The sequence below is a fragment of the Hyperolius riggenbachi genome, chromosome 12, assembly GCF_040937935.1.
Source record: "Hyperolius riggenbachi isolate aHypRig1 chromosome 12, aHypRig1.pri, whole genome shotgun sequence".
Lineage (NCBI taxonomy): Eukaryota > Metazoa > Chordata > Amphibia > Anura > Hyperoliidae > Hyperolius > Hyperolius riggenbachi.
The window spans coordinates 227,657,922-227,675,737 of record NC_090657.1 but is presented as its reverse complement, the minus strand read 5'-3'; the positions used below and the strand labels follow the sequence as shown (position 1 = coordinate 227,675,737).

General features: G+C 46.1%; 1 protein-coding gene across 3 annotated transcripts in view; it reads right to left on the bottom strand.

Annotated features, from left to right (window-relative positions):
- Positions 1-3,559: 3,559 nt before the first annotated feature.
- Positions 3,560-17,816, bottom strand: part of LOC137541198 (leucine-rich repeat and fibronectin type III domain-containing protein 1-like protein) — a 311,740-nt gene continuing 297,483 nt past the window's right edge. For all 3 annotated transcript variants that reach the window (XM_068262375.1, XM_068262377.1, XM_068262376.1), the window contains one exon: positions 3,560-5,532. In XM_068262375.1, coding sequence (XP_068118476.1) covers positions 4,271-5,532 — 1,262 coding nt within the window. In that variant the 3' untranslated portion in view covers positions 3,560-4,270. The remainder of the gene's footprint in view (positions 5,533-17,816) is intronic.

The window sequence follows — 17,816 nt, the reverse complement described above, 5'->3', positions numbered from 1 at the left end:
CAAATAAATAACTGCAAAGTGAGGTGTGCGTAATTATTCGGCCCCCTGAGTCAATACTTTGTAGAACCACCTTTTGCTGCAATTACAGCTGCCAGTCTTTTAGGGTATGTCTCTACCAGCTTTGCACATCTAGAGACTGAAATCCTTGCCCATTCTTCTTTGCAAAACAGCTCCAGCTCAGTCAGATTAGATGGACAGCGTTTGTGAACAGCAGTTTTCAGATCTTGCCACTGATTCTCAATTGGATTTAGATCTGGACTTTGACTGGGCCATTCTAACACAGATATGTTTTGTTTTAAACCATTCCATTGTTGCCCTGGCTTTATGTTTAGGGTCATTGTCCTGCTGGAAGGTGAAGCTCCGCCCCAGTCTCAAGTCTTTTGCAGACTCCAAGAGGTTTTCTTCCAAGATTGTCCAGTATTTGGCTCCATCCATCTTCCCATCAACTCTGACCAGCTTCCCAGTCCCTGCTGAAGAGAAGCACCCCCAGAGCATGATGCTGCCACAATCATATTTGACAGTGGGGATGGTGTGTTCAGAGTGATGTGCAGTGTTAGTTTTTTGCCACACATAGCGTTTTGCATTTTGGCCAAAACGTTCCATTTTGGTCTCATCTGACCAGAGCACCTTCTTCCACATGGTTGCTGTGTCCCCCACATGGCTTGTGGCAAACTGCAAACGGCACTTCTTATGCTTTCTGTTAACAATGGCTTTCTTCTTGCCACTCTTCCATAAAGGCCAACTTTGTACAGTGCATGACTAATGTCCATGTCCTATGGATAGAGTCTCCCACCTGAGGTGTAGATCTCTGCAGCTCGTCCAGAGTCACCATGGGCCTCTTGACTGCATTTCTGATCAGCGCTCTCCTTGTTCGGCCTGTGAGTTTAGGTGGATGGCCTTGTCTTGGTAGGCTTACAGTTGTGCCACACTCCTTCCATTTCTGAATGATCGCTTGAACAGTGCTCCGTGGGATGTTCAAGGCTTTGGAAATCTTTTTGTAGCCTAAGCCTGCTTTAAATTTCTCAATAACTTGATCCCTGACCTGTCTTGTGTGTTCTTTGGACTTCACGGTGTTGTTGCTCCCAATATTCTCTTAGACAAGCTCTGAGGCCCTCACAGAGCAGCTGTATTTGTACTGACATTAGATTACACACAGGTGCACTCTATTTAGTCATTAGCACTCATCAGGCAATGTGTATAGGCAACTGACTGCACTCAGATCAAAGGGGGCTGAATAATTATGCACACCCCACTTTGCAGTTATTTATTTGTAAAGAATGTTTAAAATGATGTATGATTTTCGTTCCATTTCTCACATGTGCACCACTTTGTATTGGTCTTTCATGTGGAGTTCCAATCAAATTGATTCATGTTTGTGGCAGTAATGTGACAAAATGTGAAAAACTTCAAGGGGGCCGAATACTTTTGCAACCCACTGTATATCCGACCCTTGCCAGACACTTTCCCGAGCTCTGTGGACATCCCCAATAGTTCAGTAGAAGTGTTGCGGTAGATGTCATCGCTATATATTGCTGTAAAACATCCTAACCCAAAGTCAGACTCAAGCCAGACTCAAACTTCTAACATAAAGCCAGACTCAAACGCCACATCCAAAGTCAGACTCAAACTCAGTCCTCATCCAAAGCCAGACTCAAACTCCTAACCCAAAGTCAGACTCAGCCTCCAAACCCAAAGTTAGGTGCTGTATTTGCAATTAAAACATGCATAACATGGAAGCTGTAGTTATCGTTGGCCACCTGTATGAATAGCCCCAGTCCTAGAGAGGCGACCCCATGTCCTTATGGCCGCAGTAGTAATGCTCAGACAGCTGTAGAGAAGTCCATTGCAGAGTGACCATTGGCCGGCTGCTTCTGATCTTTGTGTGAACATTTGGCTGGATTGGAGTTAGTACGGGTTCCCTAAGAAGACGAATGTTCCAGGCATGTCCTCGGAGATAATGACACACGCAGCGACGCACGCATAAACGGCGTTCTTCATAATTAGGAGGCGATGAACTCCCTTCACCTCTCACAGCTACAAAACACACAGAAATAAAACTTTAATAATTCCATAAAAGAGGATGAAATATGGCCTTCATTACTGACTTTATTAAAGCGGCGGCCGCTGTCCGCAGATGATGCATTCAGATAACAATCACAGCTGGTTAATGAGCATTGCAAATAATGCACATGAATAATGTATATTTATACAGGCTTTGTGTTATTGTCCTCAGCTCTGTATATAATGCCAGATACACACCACGTTACCAATTACCAGGTGATCAGTGACTCATCCTTTCTGGCTATCTTATGCCCACCTGATGGTCTAGTGGTCCCTCCGTATAGCTTTGATTTAGTGTTTTGGGTCAGAAACATCCCCATGCTGTAACCTACAAGAGATAATTTACTTAAGACTATTGGTGAAACTTTTCATATTTCAAGTACACATCCAAGTGCACATTAAAAATGGGAAGTGTGTGGTCTCCTCCCAAGCACATGAACCCCTTGGTCCCCCATGTAACCCCTTGGTCCTCGGTGTAACCCCTTGGTCCCCCATGTAACCCTTTGGTCCTCCGTGTATCCCCTTGGTCCTCCGTGTAACCCCTTGGTCCCCCATGTAACCCCTTGGTCCTCCGTGTAACCCCTTGGTCCTCCGTGTAACCCCTTGGTCCCCCATGTAACACCTTGATCCTCCATGTAACCCCTTGGTCCCCCATGTAACCTCTCGGACCTCCGTGTAACCCCTTGGTCCCCCATGTAACCCCTTAGTCTTCCCTTGGTCTTCCATGTAAGCCTTTGATCCTCCATGTAACTCCTTGGTCCACCATGTAACCCTTTCGTCCCCCATGTAACCCCTTGGTTTCCATGTAACCCCTTGTTTCCCCATGTAACCCCTTGGTCTTCCATGTAACCCCTTGGTCCTCTATCTAAACCCTTGGTCCCCATGTAACCCTTTGGTCCTCCATGTAACCCCTTGTTCCCCATGTAACCCCTTGGTCCTCCATGTAACCCCTTGTTCCCCCATGTAACCCCTTGGTCCTCCATGCAACTCCTTGGTTCCCCATGTAACCCCTTGGTCCTCCATGTAACCTCTTGGTCCCCCATGTAATCCCTTGGTCCTCCATGTAACCCCTTGGCATTCCCTTGATCCCCCATGTAACCCCTTGGTCCTCCATGTAACCCCTTGTTCCCCCATGTAACCTTTTGGTCCGCCATGTAACCCCTTGGTCCCCCATGTAACCCCTTGGTCCTCCATGTAACCCCTTGGTATTCCCTTGGTCCTCTATGTAACCCCTTGGTCCCACATGTAACCCCTTGTTCCCCCATGTAACCTCTTGGTCCTCCATGTAACCCCTTGATCCTCCATGTAGGCCTCTACTTCTGATGGAGTCCAGTGTCTGCTGTGCACCATCCTGTTGGCTAGCATTGGTTTCCAGTAGTAATGTGATTCTGACCAGTGTGGTTCCTGTCTAATAGTATAGCATTTACAGAATAGAAAGAAGAACATTGTTGTGAAATCTTTTTATTATTTACAGAAAAGTAGAGTTATTAAACACAGCGTTACTGTCTCCTCAGTCTCCAGCTGTGTCTTCATGATATATTATTATAATTATTATTGACTCCTATGCTGCCATCATCCTCTGCGGCGCTGGGTGGAGTCAGGGGCTTGGCTGAGAGATAAGCTATGGTCACCATCCTGTTGGCTTTGAGGCAAATGCAGAGGTAGTGGTGAAAGGAAGGATTTGAAGAAATAACCTTTTAATGAGTTTTTCTTGCTGTTTAGTCCCCAGTGCAGACATTTCCCATGTTTCCCGTATAGGAGATCAGTTGTCAGGACTCCACAGCAAGCAATAACAGACGAATATAGGCTGTAGCCACCCCGGCTCTACAGGGAAATAAAGTCATGCATACAGTTCCTGTCTGAGTGGCATCTGTTCTCTTTACAAACATAATCCTGAAAAAAGGCAAACTTGGGGGCCACCATTGCTGATCTAGGGTTGGAAATGTGGACTTCTCGTACTGATTCATTGTCTGTAATACTTTTGGAGTTACACAGTGGGACAAGTAGTAAAGCCAGGACACCTGCTGTGCATACTGGTCCCAGGTGAGACTCAGTAAGTGTGAAAGCCAGAGGGCCTAGATGACAACCAACCCTCTTTTCAAAAAAAGTCGGTAGTGGTAGTCTCTATGTTTTCTTAGGCGACGCAAACCATCACTGGAGGCTTCTTCTCTGGACATGGGTGTCCTTTAGGTGGGATTTGGAGATGACACTACAGATGTGGCATTGGTTGAGGGTTCTCGGGGACTGGAAGGATGTTGGGTGTGTCAACAAACCGACTGAACTCAAAGTCATCACTGTCGGGTTTCTTCGCCAGTTTGTAGATCAATCTTGAAATATAACCCAAGACAAATGCCAAGACCAAGGACAGGAGTATTATGAAGATGATGATCAAAACCAAGGAAGGTTTTTTCTTTGGTACAGTGGTCACCATTGGCTCAGGAGTGACCACTGCCATAGTGTTGGAGATGACAGAAAGTCTTCTCAGGGCTACAGAGATCCCTTCACTGTTGGTGGCCACACAAGCATAGATGCCAGAGTCACCAAGCTTGGCCTCAGGTATGGTAAGGTTGCCATTGGTCAAAGAGAAAGTAGATATAATGACTTCTTGTCCAGTTGGGAGAAGCCAGGCCAATGTAGGCCTCGGTGTGCCAATGGCAGAACATGGTAAAGTTACGGGGGCTTGTTCCTCCACATACATTTCTTGGTAGGAGCTATGGAAAGCAGGTAAACTACAGATAGGCAGATTTATTGTTGATTCACCCATGGAATCATTGGGCCATACGGAATGTTTGAACCAGTGGTTTTCTGGTAGATCAATCCCTTGGAACCTGCACTCATTGGTCAAGTTATTTCCTAGGATGCTTATATGGAGAGAGGAATAATTACTGGATGGGTTAAACCAGAATGGGGAAACAGACTTTAAGTTATTATAGTCCAGATTCAGCTTGGACAACAGAATGAAGCTCTCGAAGGCTTGATGTTGGATGAGGGAGATTCTGTTTCTGGAAAGATCCAGAATTTGCAGGTTTTTCATGCCACTGAACATGTGACTGTGAATGATCTGTAAGTTATTATTTCTTAGGTCCAGCTGGTGGACAGGAAGGTCGATGAAGGCTGACGGATGCAGATTTGTCACGCTCAGGTTCAGTTCATTCAGAGCTAAGTTCCTCAGCAAGGGAAGGTCAGCAAATGCGGAGGGATGGATGTAGGTAATGGGCGTCCTCTGAATAGTTACATCTTCTAGAGACTTCAGAGTCCAGAAGCTCTGCCTGGCAATAGCTAAGCGTGGACAGCCGCTCAAACTTAATTTGGTGGCATTATCAAAGACGCTGATCGGGATCTGAAAATATCTGTCTGATTTACAACAGCTAATGGAGCTGGAACCGCAAGTGCATCCCACGGGACAGGCCTCGCCATCATCAGCGGTGACAAGAAGGGACATGAGAGACACCAGCAGGGGGCCCATGGAATCTGCAGAATAAAGAGAGACAGTATTAATGCTTTCTAGAAATAGCACATTATCAAAAAACACAATGGGCTTGATTCACTAAACTGTGAAAACTCACATCATGGCCGCGCTAACGGTTTCACGTGCAATTTTGTGTTTTGCGGGTATTTTCGCGTGCAACCGCAAATTTTCAAGCGCAATCACGAGTTTGCTCCCGAAAATTCACGGAAGCGCGCGCAAAACACGAAATTGCCAGTGCCAGTGATATGAATTATCACAGTTTAGTGAATCAATCCCCATGTGTGGGCAGCAGTATCAAATCATTAATAATAAAATATCAATACCCCCTGAACTCTCAAAGATTGCAGCCCAGAGCCCAGCAAATCCTTCTGCAGGAAGTGCTGGGGACAGGAAGTGGCTCGAGACAGGAAGTGCTGGGGACAGGAAGTTGCTGGTGACAGGAAGTGCTGGTGACAGGAAGTGGCTGGGGACAAGAAGTGGCTGGAGGCTGGAAGTGCTGGAGACAGGACGTGCTGGGGACAGGATGTGATGGGAACAGGAAGTGGCTGATGACAGGAAGTGCTGGGGACAGGAAGTGGCTGAGGACAGGAAGTCGCTGGGGACAGGGCCCCTGACTGGGGACCTTTCAAGTGATGTGTATAATCTATATGCGCATTTCATCAGCAGCATTAGATTGGTATAATCTCCATTACTAGCAGATTTTAGCTAGCAACGAACACTGAATATTTGCATAACCTGTGAGTGTGATCATTAGTGCAATTAGGCCCCAGTTTATAATTAATGGCATTAATGAATACCATTCAACTTGTTAGTATACCAGTGTAATTAACCCTAATTTATTAACAGTGATTATTAGTAATAATTAGGGATATTATGCACCATTAGCTCTCATTTTACTGTTGAGTATTCTGTGATTCTGGTATTTCATGGTAATTGCTGATGTTAATCACTAGAAGCCATATCTGCCATACATTTGCACCTGTAGTATCAATTGTTATCATTTTAGAACATATAACTATATCAGAATCTCCTTATCCATTTAGTTTGCTGATTCTCAGTAATGGTGGCAATTAGTGGTATTTCAGTGTAGGCATACTGTACATGATTACCGCCACAGCGTCACTGCGATTCTCATTTCATACGGTTTCTCCAGCGCCCATGAGATTTAGAAAGGTGTGGTTGTTAGTGGAATAACGCTGTCTTTAGCAGATCTTGTGCTGCTACACTATGTACCTGTTAACAAACAGAACTTGTGACTTCTATCTATGGACTGTTTAGTAACTGGTACATGGTCCAGTCGATATCGCCACTTCTACAGCGTATTTCAGAACTCCCCTGCTGTTGGGCAATGTTACCCCAATACTATCTCCCAATGTTCTCCATTGTCTACTGTAGGACAGGAGTTCTACCTAGTTTTTATTATTTTAGAACTTAAAAATGAACACTTCTAAATTTAAGAAACAATTAATTTATCCATTCAAAGATTTGGTCCATATTATCTGGGAAATATGTTTAGGAATTGATGGAGTTGTCACCGCCACTTGGTTTGCAGCATTGGATCCAGTACAATGCTGTGTAACCTTCCATTGCCCCCTACTTCTCCCCACTTTAACCCTCCTGGCAGTCAATTTTTCTGCGGCTGCGCGACTGCGGGAGGTTTTTTTAAGCCTAATTTTTTTTTTATCATGTAGCTAGCCTAGCGCTAGCTACATGATTCCCCCCTCCCTGCGGCCTCCCTCCCACCCCTCCGATCGCCGCCGGCGATCAAGCCCATCCGGAAATCTTGTTCTAAATGGGATTTCCTTCAGGGCTTTCCCATCGCCATGGCGATGAATGGAGTGACGTCATGATGTCACAGGGAGTCCCGATCCACCCCATAGCTCAGCCTGGTGGCAATTGGCCAGGCTGCGCAAGGGGTATGCAGGGGGGCCTGTATCGCGGCGGGTAGCGGCGCATCGGCGGCGATCGACCCGAACACGCAGCAAGCAAAGTGCTTGCTGCGTGTTCTAAAAAAAAAATTATGAAAATCGGCCCAGCAGGGCCTGAGAAATCCTCCGCGGTGGCTTACCCCGAGCTCAGCTCGGGGCTACCGCCAAGAAGGTTAATAACACGGGCATCGGACTTCAGTCCTGGAGGGTCAGATTCATGCCAGTGCCAGCGTTGCTTGCAAATTTTCACTAAATTCATTTTGGCATCGAAAAATGCTATTTTTGATTTCGATAAAATATTTGCAAAAATGAATTGGACCGGATTCATCAAGCTACACTGCTAATGCAGCACACCTTAAAGTGAAGGATTGTCTTTAATGCATTCCTTACATAGCAGCGATCGCTGCTATGTACGGAGCGTGCCTTCTATAGTTACAACTATGTAAATGAACATCGAAGCAGAGGCGAGTGAAGTATTTCGGTAACGATACTTCACAGGACCGCCCACAGTTAAAGTTACGCGCGTTGCTATGTAAGCAAAGTGCGTAACTAAGGAAGGCATGCTCCGTACATAGCAGCGAGCGCTGCAATGTAAGGGAGGCAAAGCATCACATTAAGCTGCACTGCTTTAGCAGTGTAGCTTCATAAACCCGGCTTCATGAAAATTTTTTCACAATATGTTCAAAGAAAAAAAAAATCTTTTTTCAATGGAAAAATTCACACAAAAAAAAACAAGTCATTATTTTTACTGCAAAAATTTGCAAAAACTTGAAAAATGAATTCTTTTTTGTGCGAAAATCTTGAAAAATCAGAAAATGATTTTCGATGGCATTTTTACTCGAAAGTCAATTTTTTTAAATTATTTTCGTGAAAATGAATGTGAAATGAATATAGGCCTCGATTCATCATTGTCTTTGAGATAACGTTTTCCAGTTCGTTAAATTACCGAATTCGAAGTTTATCGATTTCTAGTTGTATTCATCAAGGTTTTTCTGCATTCGGTGTGACTTCGATAACACATCAATAATCTACAATGCGGTAACCATTCGGTAATGTGTCGATATTTCCATTTTACAGCGGTAATTTAACACAAGGCCATAAGATTCCCGTGGAATTGTGGGTAAAAGGGCAGTCCTTTTGAACACCGCGTAGCAACATTCTGAATAGGGCTTAACACCTGGACCAGGATTCTGGAAGTGGCTTGGGACAATCCCACAATTTCGCCAGCTGCGGCTTGATAGGAGCCTTTTCTGAAAAAATATAGTGCAGCTAGCAATTTAGTTAACCCTGGCACTGCCTGTGTTCTCTTACAAGATGATTCAAGAGTAATGCCGATGTCCTGGTATAGCAAATAAATCCATTCTCTTGCAAATTGATATGTTTCTAGACCTTATTCCTGCCCTTCTGCGCCTTTGAATCACTCTCAGCTGATACATAACCACTTCAAATGGCTTCTCTGTCAGCAATGATCTGACAGGAATAACGACAGAGCAGTGAAGGAGATAACTAATCCTAAAGTTAACGCTAAACCACGCCCACTTTCATGAATTGCACTTTCTTCCGTTTTATCGCATCATTACCGAGTTATTACTGAATGCTCGCTAACAGCTGTAGATAACTTTGATGGATCCTGAAATCAGCTTATCGAGTTCGGTATTTTACCGAGCTGTCGGTAATTGATTCGATAAGTCTTGATGAATCGAGGCCCTTTCCTGATTCACTCACAACAAATAATTACAGCTGTACCAAAAATGTTGGAAGACCTTTGACCTTTGAGGACTGGAGTTGGACATCCCTTCCATCCTACTTTGGTTGATACTTCAAGGAGGGTGTATCAGTACGTTGCACAGTGAGAGACGTATACGAAGCACTGGGAATTGTTGTGATAATAAGACGTGAAGAATTGCTTCCGCCAAGAGGCAGATATGTTTTATAGAAGCATTAGTTGACATATCTGGTGGAGTTCAATGTTGTGTTTAAATTTCTTACTGTGTTTTGACAGAATATTCTCCCACACAGCTCTCAAGGTAATTATATCTGGAAAGAAGAAAAACATTCAGACGACACCAGAAAGCTCCAGAGATATTGACATATTTAGTCCTAAAAATACAGAAGCCTAACTTGTCCCAACAGTATAAAAACAGCCAAAAGTTTTTGGACTACAAAAGCAGTTTTGACGTCTTTATTTTTTACTACGTTGTTTCTGTGAAGACAAGTGGACTGTGTCTGGCAGGAAGGAATTGTATTAGATTTTTCTGTTATTATTAGGACATATAGAAACATTTCATGTAATGGAGCCAGCCTGACAGTTAGAGCTGGGTGAGGAGTAGACCAGGGTGGTCTAGCGGTCTAGTTTGTGCTGCAGCTGGATCTCCTGAAAATGCTTTGGGGTAACCTGGAAGGGTTTGTAGACCATCATATAAATCCCCCGGGACTGTCTAGGGGTGACCCAGTAAGTTTGTGGTACAGATGGATTTTCTAGACCTGGGGTGACCCAGTGGTATTTGTGAAGATGATGAAGCCCTCAGAATTGCCTTGGGGTGACTTAATAGGATTTGTAGAGCAAAGGGAACCCCCAGGGCTGTCTTGGGTGACCCAGTAGGGGTTGTAGCGCAGAGGTAGAACCCAGAGTTGCCTTGGATGACCCAGTGGGGTTTGTAGAGCGGAGGGAGCTCTCAGAGCTTCCTCAGGGTGACCCAGTGGGGTTTGTGGAGCAGAGGGAGCCCCCAAAGCTGTCTCAGGGTGACCCAGTGGGGTTTGTGGTGCAGATAAATACCTTATAACTTCCCTGGGTGACCCAGTGAGGTTTGTGAAACAAATGAATCCCCTAGAGCTGTCCCGGTTGACTTAGTATGGTTTGTGGAGCTAATGAATACCCTAGAACTGCCTTGGGTTGACCTAGTTGGGTTTTTGGAGCAGATAATGCCCCTAGAACTGCCTTGGGTGACCCATTTGGGTTTGTGGAGCAGATAAAGCCCCCTGAACTGCCTTGTGATGACCTAATTGGGATTGTGGAGCAGATATAGCCCCCAGAACCGCCTTGGGTGACCCATTTGGGTTTGCAGAGTAGATAAAGACCCCAGAACTGCCTTGGGTTGACCTAGTTGGGTGTGTGGAGCAGAACAAGCTCCCAGAACTGCCTTGGGTATCCCATTTGGGTTTGTGGAGCAGATAAAGCCCCCAGAACTGCCTTGGGGGAGGAGAATCCCAACAGACTCGAGGCTGTAATTAAATCAGAAAATACTGACTAAGAGAAGAGGGTGATACTTCATCCATCTCAGCAATTCTATGTTTAATTTTGTGTTCTGAACTGCTGCAATTAAAGCTTTCTCTTGGCTGTAGTTAGGTTGCATTGAGTAAATACAGCTGGAACAATGGGGCTTTATGCGTGTGTGTTTTCATTTAGGCTGCAAAGCAACAGAGTGTGACTATTTTTAGGTGGTAGCTGGGGGAGGGGAATGAGTCCTCTCTGCATTCACTCTATATTTATATGAATGGAGCTCCACACTCTGTGAGGAGAGGAGCCTCCGGTGGCCTGCGCTGACATCACGCACTTGGCTGCTTCACACTGTATTCGGTCAATGCGATGCATCTGTCAATCCAGAATCATCGCAGCCTCCTCAAACTTGGGCTCCTTTCAGTGGAACAGGCCCAACACATCAGTTCAAATGGAGCAAAGTGAATGGATTCTATTGACTAACGTAGGATCAGTTCCCGTCTGTTAGGATCCGTTTGGTTTGGTTCCAGTGTGAACTGACCCTTCTTTTCAATGTAGAGGTCCTCATTTTTTGAGAGGGCTTACTGGTAGCTAGCAAAGAGGTTCCTTTCTATAGAATTGGACACTGGGGGGATTATGTCAGTGGATTAGGAATTAGAAGCAGAGGTGGGGGAGGATGGATTCAGTTTGGTATTTAGTACTAGGGCCATTATGTTAGATCTGCACAGAGGACATTATTCAGCACAAGGACTGGGGAAAAGGGGGGGGGGGGGATATTGCTATGAAGGTCTTTTGGCAGGGAAACGTCTCTTGCACCAGGGATTGTTATCCTATGTTTAGGGAGTGTTATAAATCACCTTTTTGCTTCGACACCAGCCACTTCCTAGAGTGGCACCTCACAGACTGTGAGATAACTTGACTCTCCACACAGCAAGCATTATTAGAGATAGACCGTTCTCAGGCTTCTTCAATGTACAAGTTATTTATTCAGGAAACAGATATACAGATACAGTTCGTCATATCTTAGCCAAGCAGATTCATGCCTTGCGTTACAGCTGCGTTTACCTTCCTGCTGAAGATAATCAGGTCCTCTTATGTCTATTCTAAGTTACATCTTCTAGACTACCTATGTACAGCATACATTATATCAGAGTACATAAGGAAAGGAAATAATTAGGGGTTCCAGTCAGCATATAGAGAGCATGAAAGTAGGAATAAGAGTGAGCTCCGTCGGCCCATCCGGCCCTTTAATACTGACTAGGAAAGAGTTAAATGTGACCTCATCTTAGCCATCCCCCATACCCGACTATTGGCTTAGATCCCTCGTGGTGTCATAATACCCACCTACTCGATTAATATTTAATGATGCCTTTCACTTAGTTACAAGAATGTGGTATTTTGTTAATATGGCCTATGTTGATTGTTCTCGTAGTCCATTTGTCTGTGGCAGTGTAGGCCTGTGGCCTTCCTTCAGGAACATGTTCTCAGTATCTGCTTGTATCATCTGCTTCAAGCAGACACTGAGATGCTTCTGCCTGCATCTTTGAAAACTCTTTAAAGGTATACTCTACTCTGCGAACAAGCCTTTTACCTAAAACTCAGTCCAGATAACTGAGGCCTACTTAAATTATAACAGGGACCAGTAGTTTTCAATCATGACTAGCGTCATTTGTAATGGGGGTTAGTTTTCAGCTCTGGAAAAATAGAGGAAAACTCCGGGAAGAGTATAGACAGTGCTATGTTGTGACTAGGGGGACAAATGATGTATGAGAATAAGGGCATGACAATCTCCGGGCTTCAGTAAGAACTGGATCACAGACACTACATGTTGTGGCCAGAGCTCTTCCTCAGTGTCTTGGTTTTCATATCTGTTGCAAATTACTAGGGGTGGTATACCTATCTATCACCTACCTACCTCTCACCTCCCTCACAAGCTGACCAGACCAAACACTGATGTCCACCAGTGAAAGGTCATCAGTAGGCAACTGCCTAAGAGCGATTTGCGTATCCCTTTAGGATCACAGGTGCTGCTGCCTGTTTAGAACGGTGCTGTTATAGAGAATGGAGCGCACACTGTGATCGATGTGTGGAGAAGGCTCAGAAAGAGATATCTCACCTGGATTAGATGCTGGGGTAACCCGGATGAGTTCAAGCGCATACAATGACTATCTGCAGTCATCTCAGCGGGGAACGTCCCAAGGACACCAACACAGGGCAGGTCTCCGGCCTCAAGAGAGATAAGCATGCCAGCTGGAGAACTAATACGGGCTACCCCAGCCTCCTTCTCACATTGATCATACTCAAAGTGTGTGCTCCATTCTCTTCTTCTCTCCCTCACCTGTGGAAGGGACATCTAGCTGCTGGACAAATGAAGACAGCTGGGCAAATACTCTTTGCTCTTTACAATCAAAGGATATCTGTTTAGGTAGCAATCAAGAAAATGATTTGGAAAAAATCTCATCCAATCTCTTATTAATGCAAAAAGTGTTCAGTACAAAAAATCATAAAATGGATTAATGTAAGTCTTTCTATAAGAGCCAGAAAGTTGCAAGAATACAAATATAAGGCCATGAATAGCATGATGAGCTGCAATTATTTGTGGGATAGTTTCCAACAACCCATCATCGGGCCCACAAGAACATCAATAAAATCTGACCCAGCACAGCACTGCATGGTATTTGTATTATTCAGTAAACTCAAAATTCAAATGTCAATCAGTACCGATATGAGACCGGATCAATCAGAGGACAACCGTGCAGGTAGTCCCCAGTGAAAACAGGACCTGCTGAACTCAGGGACATGTTTCGCATGTAAGAGATACAGACAATAATGCACTCTTCAAGAGATTCTCCACTTCAGTATCTGCTGCCCCTCTCCCCAGGCCACGACAAAAACCTTCCCCCTCTCCCATGACATGGCATAAACCCATAACATGGCATAAACCCATAACATGGCATAAACCATAACATGGTATAAACCATAACATGGCATAGACCCATAACATGGCATAAACCCATAACATGGCATAAACCATAACATGGCATAAACCCATAACATGGCATAAACCATAACATGGCATAAACCATAACATGGCATAAACCCATAACATGGCATAAACCATAACATGGCATAAACCCATAACATGGCATAAACCAATCATTCCTCTCCATGCTGGTGGCATTGGATGTTTCTCAGCATGAGAAGATGGAGTCAAACAGCGGCCATCTTGTTCCCCCCCTCCCCATTGCTCTCCTCCCTCAGCAGGAAGGTAACAGCGGCCATCTTGTTCTCCCCATGGCTCTCCTCCCTCAGCAGGAAGGTAACAGCGGCCATCTTGTTCTCCCCCATGGCTCTCCTCCCTCAGCAGGAAGCTAACAGCGGCCATCTTGTTCTCCCCCATGGCTCTCCTCCCTCAGCAGGAAGGTAACAGCGGCCATCTTCTTCTCCCCCATGGCTCTCCTCCCTCAGCAGGAAGCTAACAGCGGCCATCTTGTTCTCCCCCATGGCTCTCTTCCCTCAGCAGGAAGGTAACAGCGGCCATCTTGTTCTCCCCCATGGCTCTCCTCCCTCAGCAGGAAGGTAACAGCGGCCATCTTGTTCTCCCCCATGGCTCTCCTCCCTCAGCAGGAAGGTAACAACGGCCACCTTGTTCTCCCCCATGGCTCTCCTCCCTCAGCAGGAAGCTAACAGCGGCCACCTTGTTCTCCCCCATGGCTCTCCTCCCTCAGCAGGAAGGTAACAGCGCCATCTTGTTCTCCCCCATGGCTCCCCTCCCTCAGCAGGAAGCTAACAGCGCCATCTTGTTCTCCCCCATGGCTCTCCTCCCTCAGCAGGAAGGTAACAGTGGCCATCTTGTTCTCCCCCATTGCTCTCCTCCTTCAGCAGGAAGGGGACAACGGCCACCTTGTTCTCCCTCATGGCTCTCCTCCCTCAGCAGGAAGCTAACAGCGGCCATCTTGTCCTCCCCCATGGCTCTCCTCCCTCAGCAGGAAGCTAACAGCGGCCACCTTGTTCTCCCCCATGGCTCTCCTCCCTCAGCAGGAAGGTAACAGCGGCCATCTTGTTCTCCCCCATGGCTCTCCTCCTTCAGCAGGAAGGTGACAACGGCCACCTTGTTCTCCCCCATGGCTCTCCTCCCTCAGCAGGAAGCTAACAGCGCCATCTTGTTCTCCCCCATGGCTCTCCTCCCTCAGCAGGAAGGTAACAGCGGCCATCTTGTTCTCCCCCATGGCTCTCCTCCCTCAGCAGGAAGGTAACAGCGGCCATCTTGTTCTCTCCCATGGCTCTCCTCCCTCAGCAGGAAGGTAACAGCGGCCATCTTGTTCTCCCCCACGGCTCTCCTCCTTCAGCAGGAAGGTAACAGCGGCCATCTTGTTCTCCCCCATGGCTCTCCTCCCTCAGCAGGAAGGTAACAGCGCCCTCTTGTCCTCCCCCATGGCTCTCCTCCCTCAGCAGGAAGGTAACAGCGGCCATCTTGTTCTCCCCCATGGCTCTCCTCCCTCAGCAGGAAGGTAACAGCGCCCTCTTGTCCTCCCCCATGGCTCTCCTCCCTCAGCAGGAAGGTAACAGCGGCCATCTTGTTCTTCCCCATGGCTCTCCACCTTCAGCAGGAAGGTAACAGCGGCCACCTTGTTCTCCCCCATGGCTCTCCTCCCTCAGCAGGAAGGTAACAGCGGCCATCTTGTTCTCCCCCATGGCTCTCCTCCCTCAGCAGGAAGGGAACAGCGCCCTCTTGTCCTCCCCCATGGCTCTCCTCCCTCAGCAGGAAGGTAACAGCGGCCATCTTGTTCTCCCCCATGGCTCTCCTTCCTCAGCAGGAAGGTAACAGCGCCACCTTGTTCTCCCCCATGGCTCTCCTCCCTCAGCAGGAAGGTAACAGCGGCCATCTTGTTCTCCCCCATGGCTCTCCTCCCTCAGCAGGAAGGTAACAGCGCCCTCTTGTCCTCCCCCATGGCTCTCCTCCCTCAGCAGGAAGGTAACAGCGGCCATCTTGTTCTCCCCCATGGCTCTCCTTCCTCAGCAGGAAGGTAACAACGGCCACCTTGTTCTCCCCCATGGCTCTCCTCCCTCAGCAGGAAGGGAACAGCGCCCTCTTGTCCTCCCCCATGGCTCTCCTCCCTCAGCAGGAAGGTAACAGCGGCCATCTTGTTCTCCCCCATGGCTCTCCTCCTTCAGCAGGAAGGTAACAGCGGCCACCTTGTTCTCCCCCATGGCTCTCCTCCCTCAGCAGGAAGGTAACAGCGCCCTCTTGTCCTCCCCCATGGCTCTCCTCCCTCAGCAGGAAGGTAACAGCGGCCATCTTGTTCTCCCCCATGGCTCTCCTCCCTCAGCAGGAAGGTAACTTTCCCGCGTATGGCAGCTCCACCACTCAATTTACAATGGAAATCATTCCTATGTCTATATTTCACAGAAAAGTCCAAACAAGCGGAGGAAGAGATAATGGCTGCGGCGGAGTTCTCATCCCGTCTCCGCAGAGAAGTGTCGGCACAAAACGGATCAAAGTGAAGCCGTAGAATTCCGGTGAATAATTCATACAATTTTAGGCTTTTATATGGAATACGAGAATGTCAAAATACCGTAGAGGAGAAAATGTAGCTGCTTAGGAAGGCGAAGAGAGTGAGAGCAGCGGGAGCGTTCCCCACGTGTCATACATGACCGTGCGCGAGACAAGCGACCTGCGCTCTCTCCACCACCACCAAAACTTCCCTTCCTGTATACTGTATCAGTTATTAACTATTTCCTGTAAGGTGTTATATGAGAGGAGGCTGGGATCACTGCATACTAAGCTGTCTGTATAGCCCTCATTCTGCCTGAGTGGGTGGAGGGGGGGATCTTAGCAGAGCAGAGAATCATGGCCTGATGTCCCACCACATTGTTATCATGTATTTATACAGTACTAACATCTTCTGCAGCACATTACAGAGTATATAGTCATGTCACTGACTGTCCTCAGAGGAGCTCACACTCTAATCCTACCATAGTCATAGTCTAATGTCCTACCATATTATTATTATGTATTTATATAGCACTGACATCTTCTGCAGCACATTACAGAGTACATAGTCATGTCACCGACTGTCCTCAGAGGAGCTCACACTCTAATCCTACCATAGTTATAGCCTAATGTCCTACTATAGTCATAGTCTAATGTCCTACCATATCATTATTATGTATTTATAAAGCACGGACATCTTCTGCAGCACATTACAGAGTACATAGTCATGTCACTGACTGTCCTCAGAGGAGCTCACACTCTAATCCTACCATAGTCATAGTCTAATGTCCTACCATATTATTATTATGTATTTATATAGCACTGACATCTTCTGCAGCACTTTACAGAGTACATAGCCATGTCTCTGACTGTCCTCAGAGGAGCTCACACTCTAATCCTACCATAGTCATAGTCTAATGTCCTACCATATTATTATTATGTATTTATATAGCACTGACATCTTCTGCAGCACATTACAGAGTACATAGTCATGTCACTGACTGTCCTCAGAGGAGCTCACAGCCTAATCCTACCATAATCTTAGTCTAATGTCCTACCATATTATTATTATGTATTTATCTAGCACTGACATCTTCAGCAGCACTTTACAGAGTACATAGTCATGTCTCTGACTGTCCTCATAGGAGCTCACACTCTAATCCTACCATAGTCATAGTCTAATGTCCTACCATATTATTATTATGTATTTATATAGCACTGACATCTTCTGCAGCACATTAAAGAGTACATAGTCATGTCACTGACTGTCCTCAGAGGAGCTCACAGTCTAATCCTACCATTGTCATAGTCTAATGACCTACCATATTATTATTACATATTTATATAGCACTGACATCTTCTGCAGCACTTTACAGAGTACATAGTCATGTCACTGACTGTCCTCAGAGGAGCTCACACTCTAATCCCACCATAGTCATAGTCTAATGTCCTACCATATTATTATTATGTATTTATATAGCACTGAAAACTTCTGCAGCACTTTACAGAGTACATAGCCATGTCACTAACTGTCCCCAGAGGAGCTCACAATCTAATCCTACATAGTATATTATGTAATAATATTAATACACAGTACAGAGACGCTGCTTTCTCCATGATGCGTGTCTGTACTGTATACTACATAAT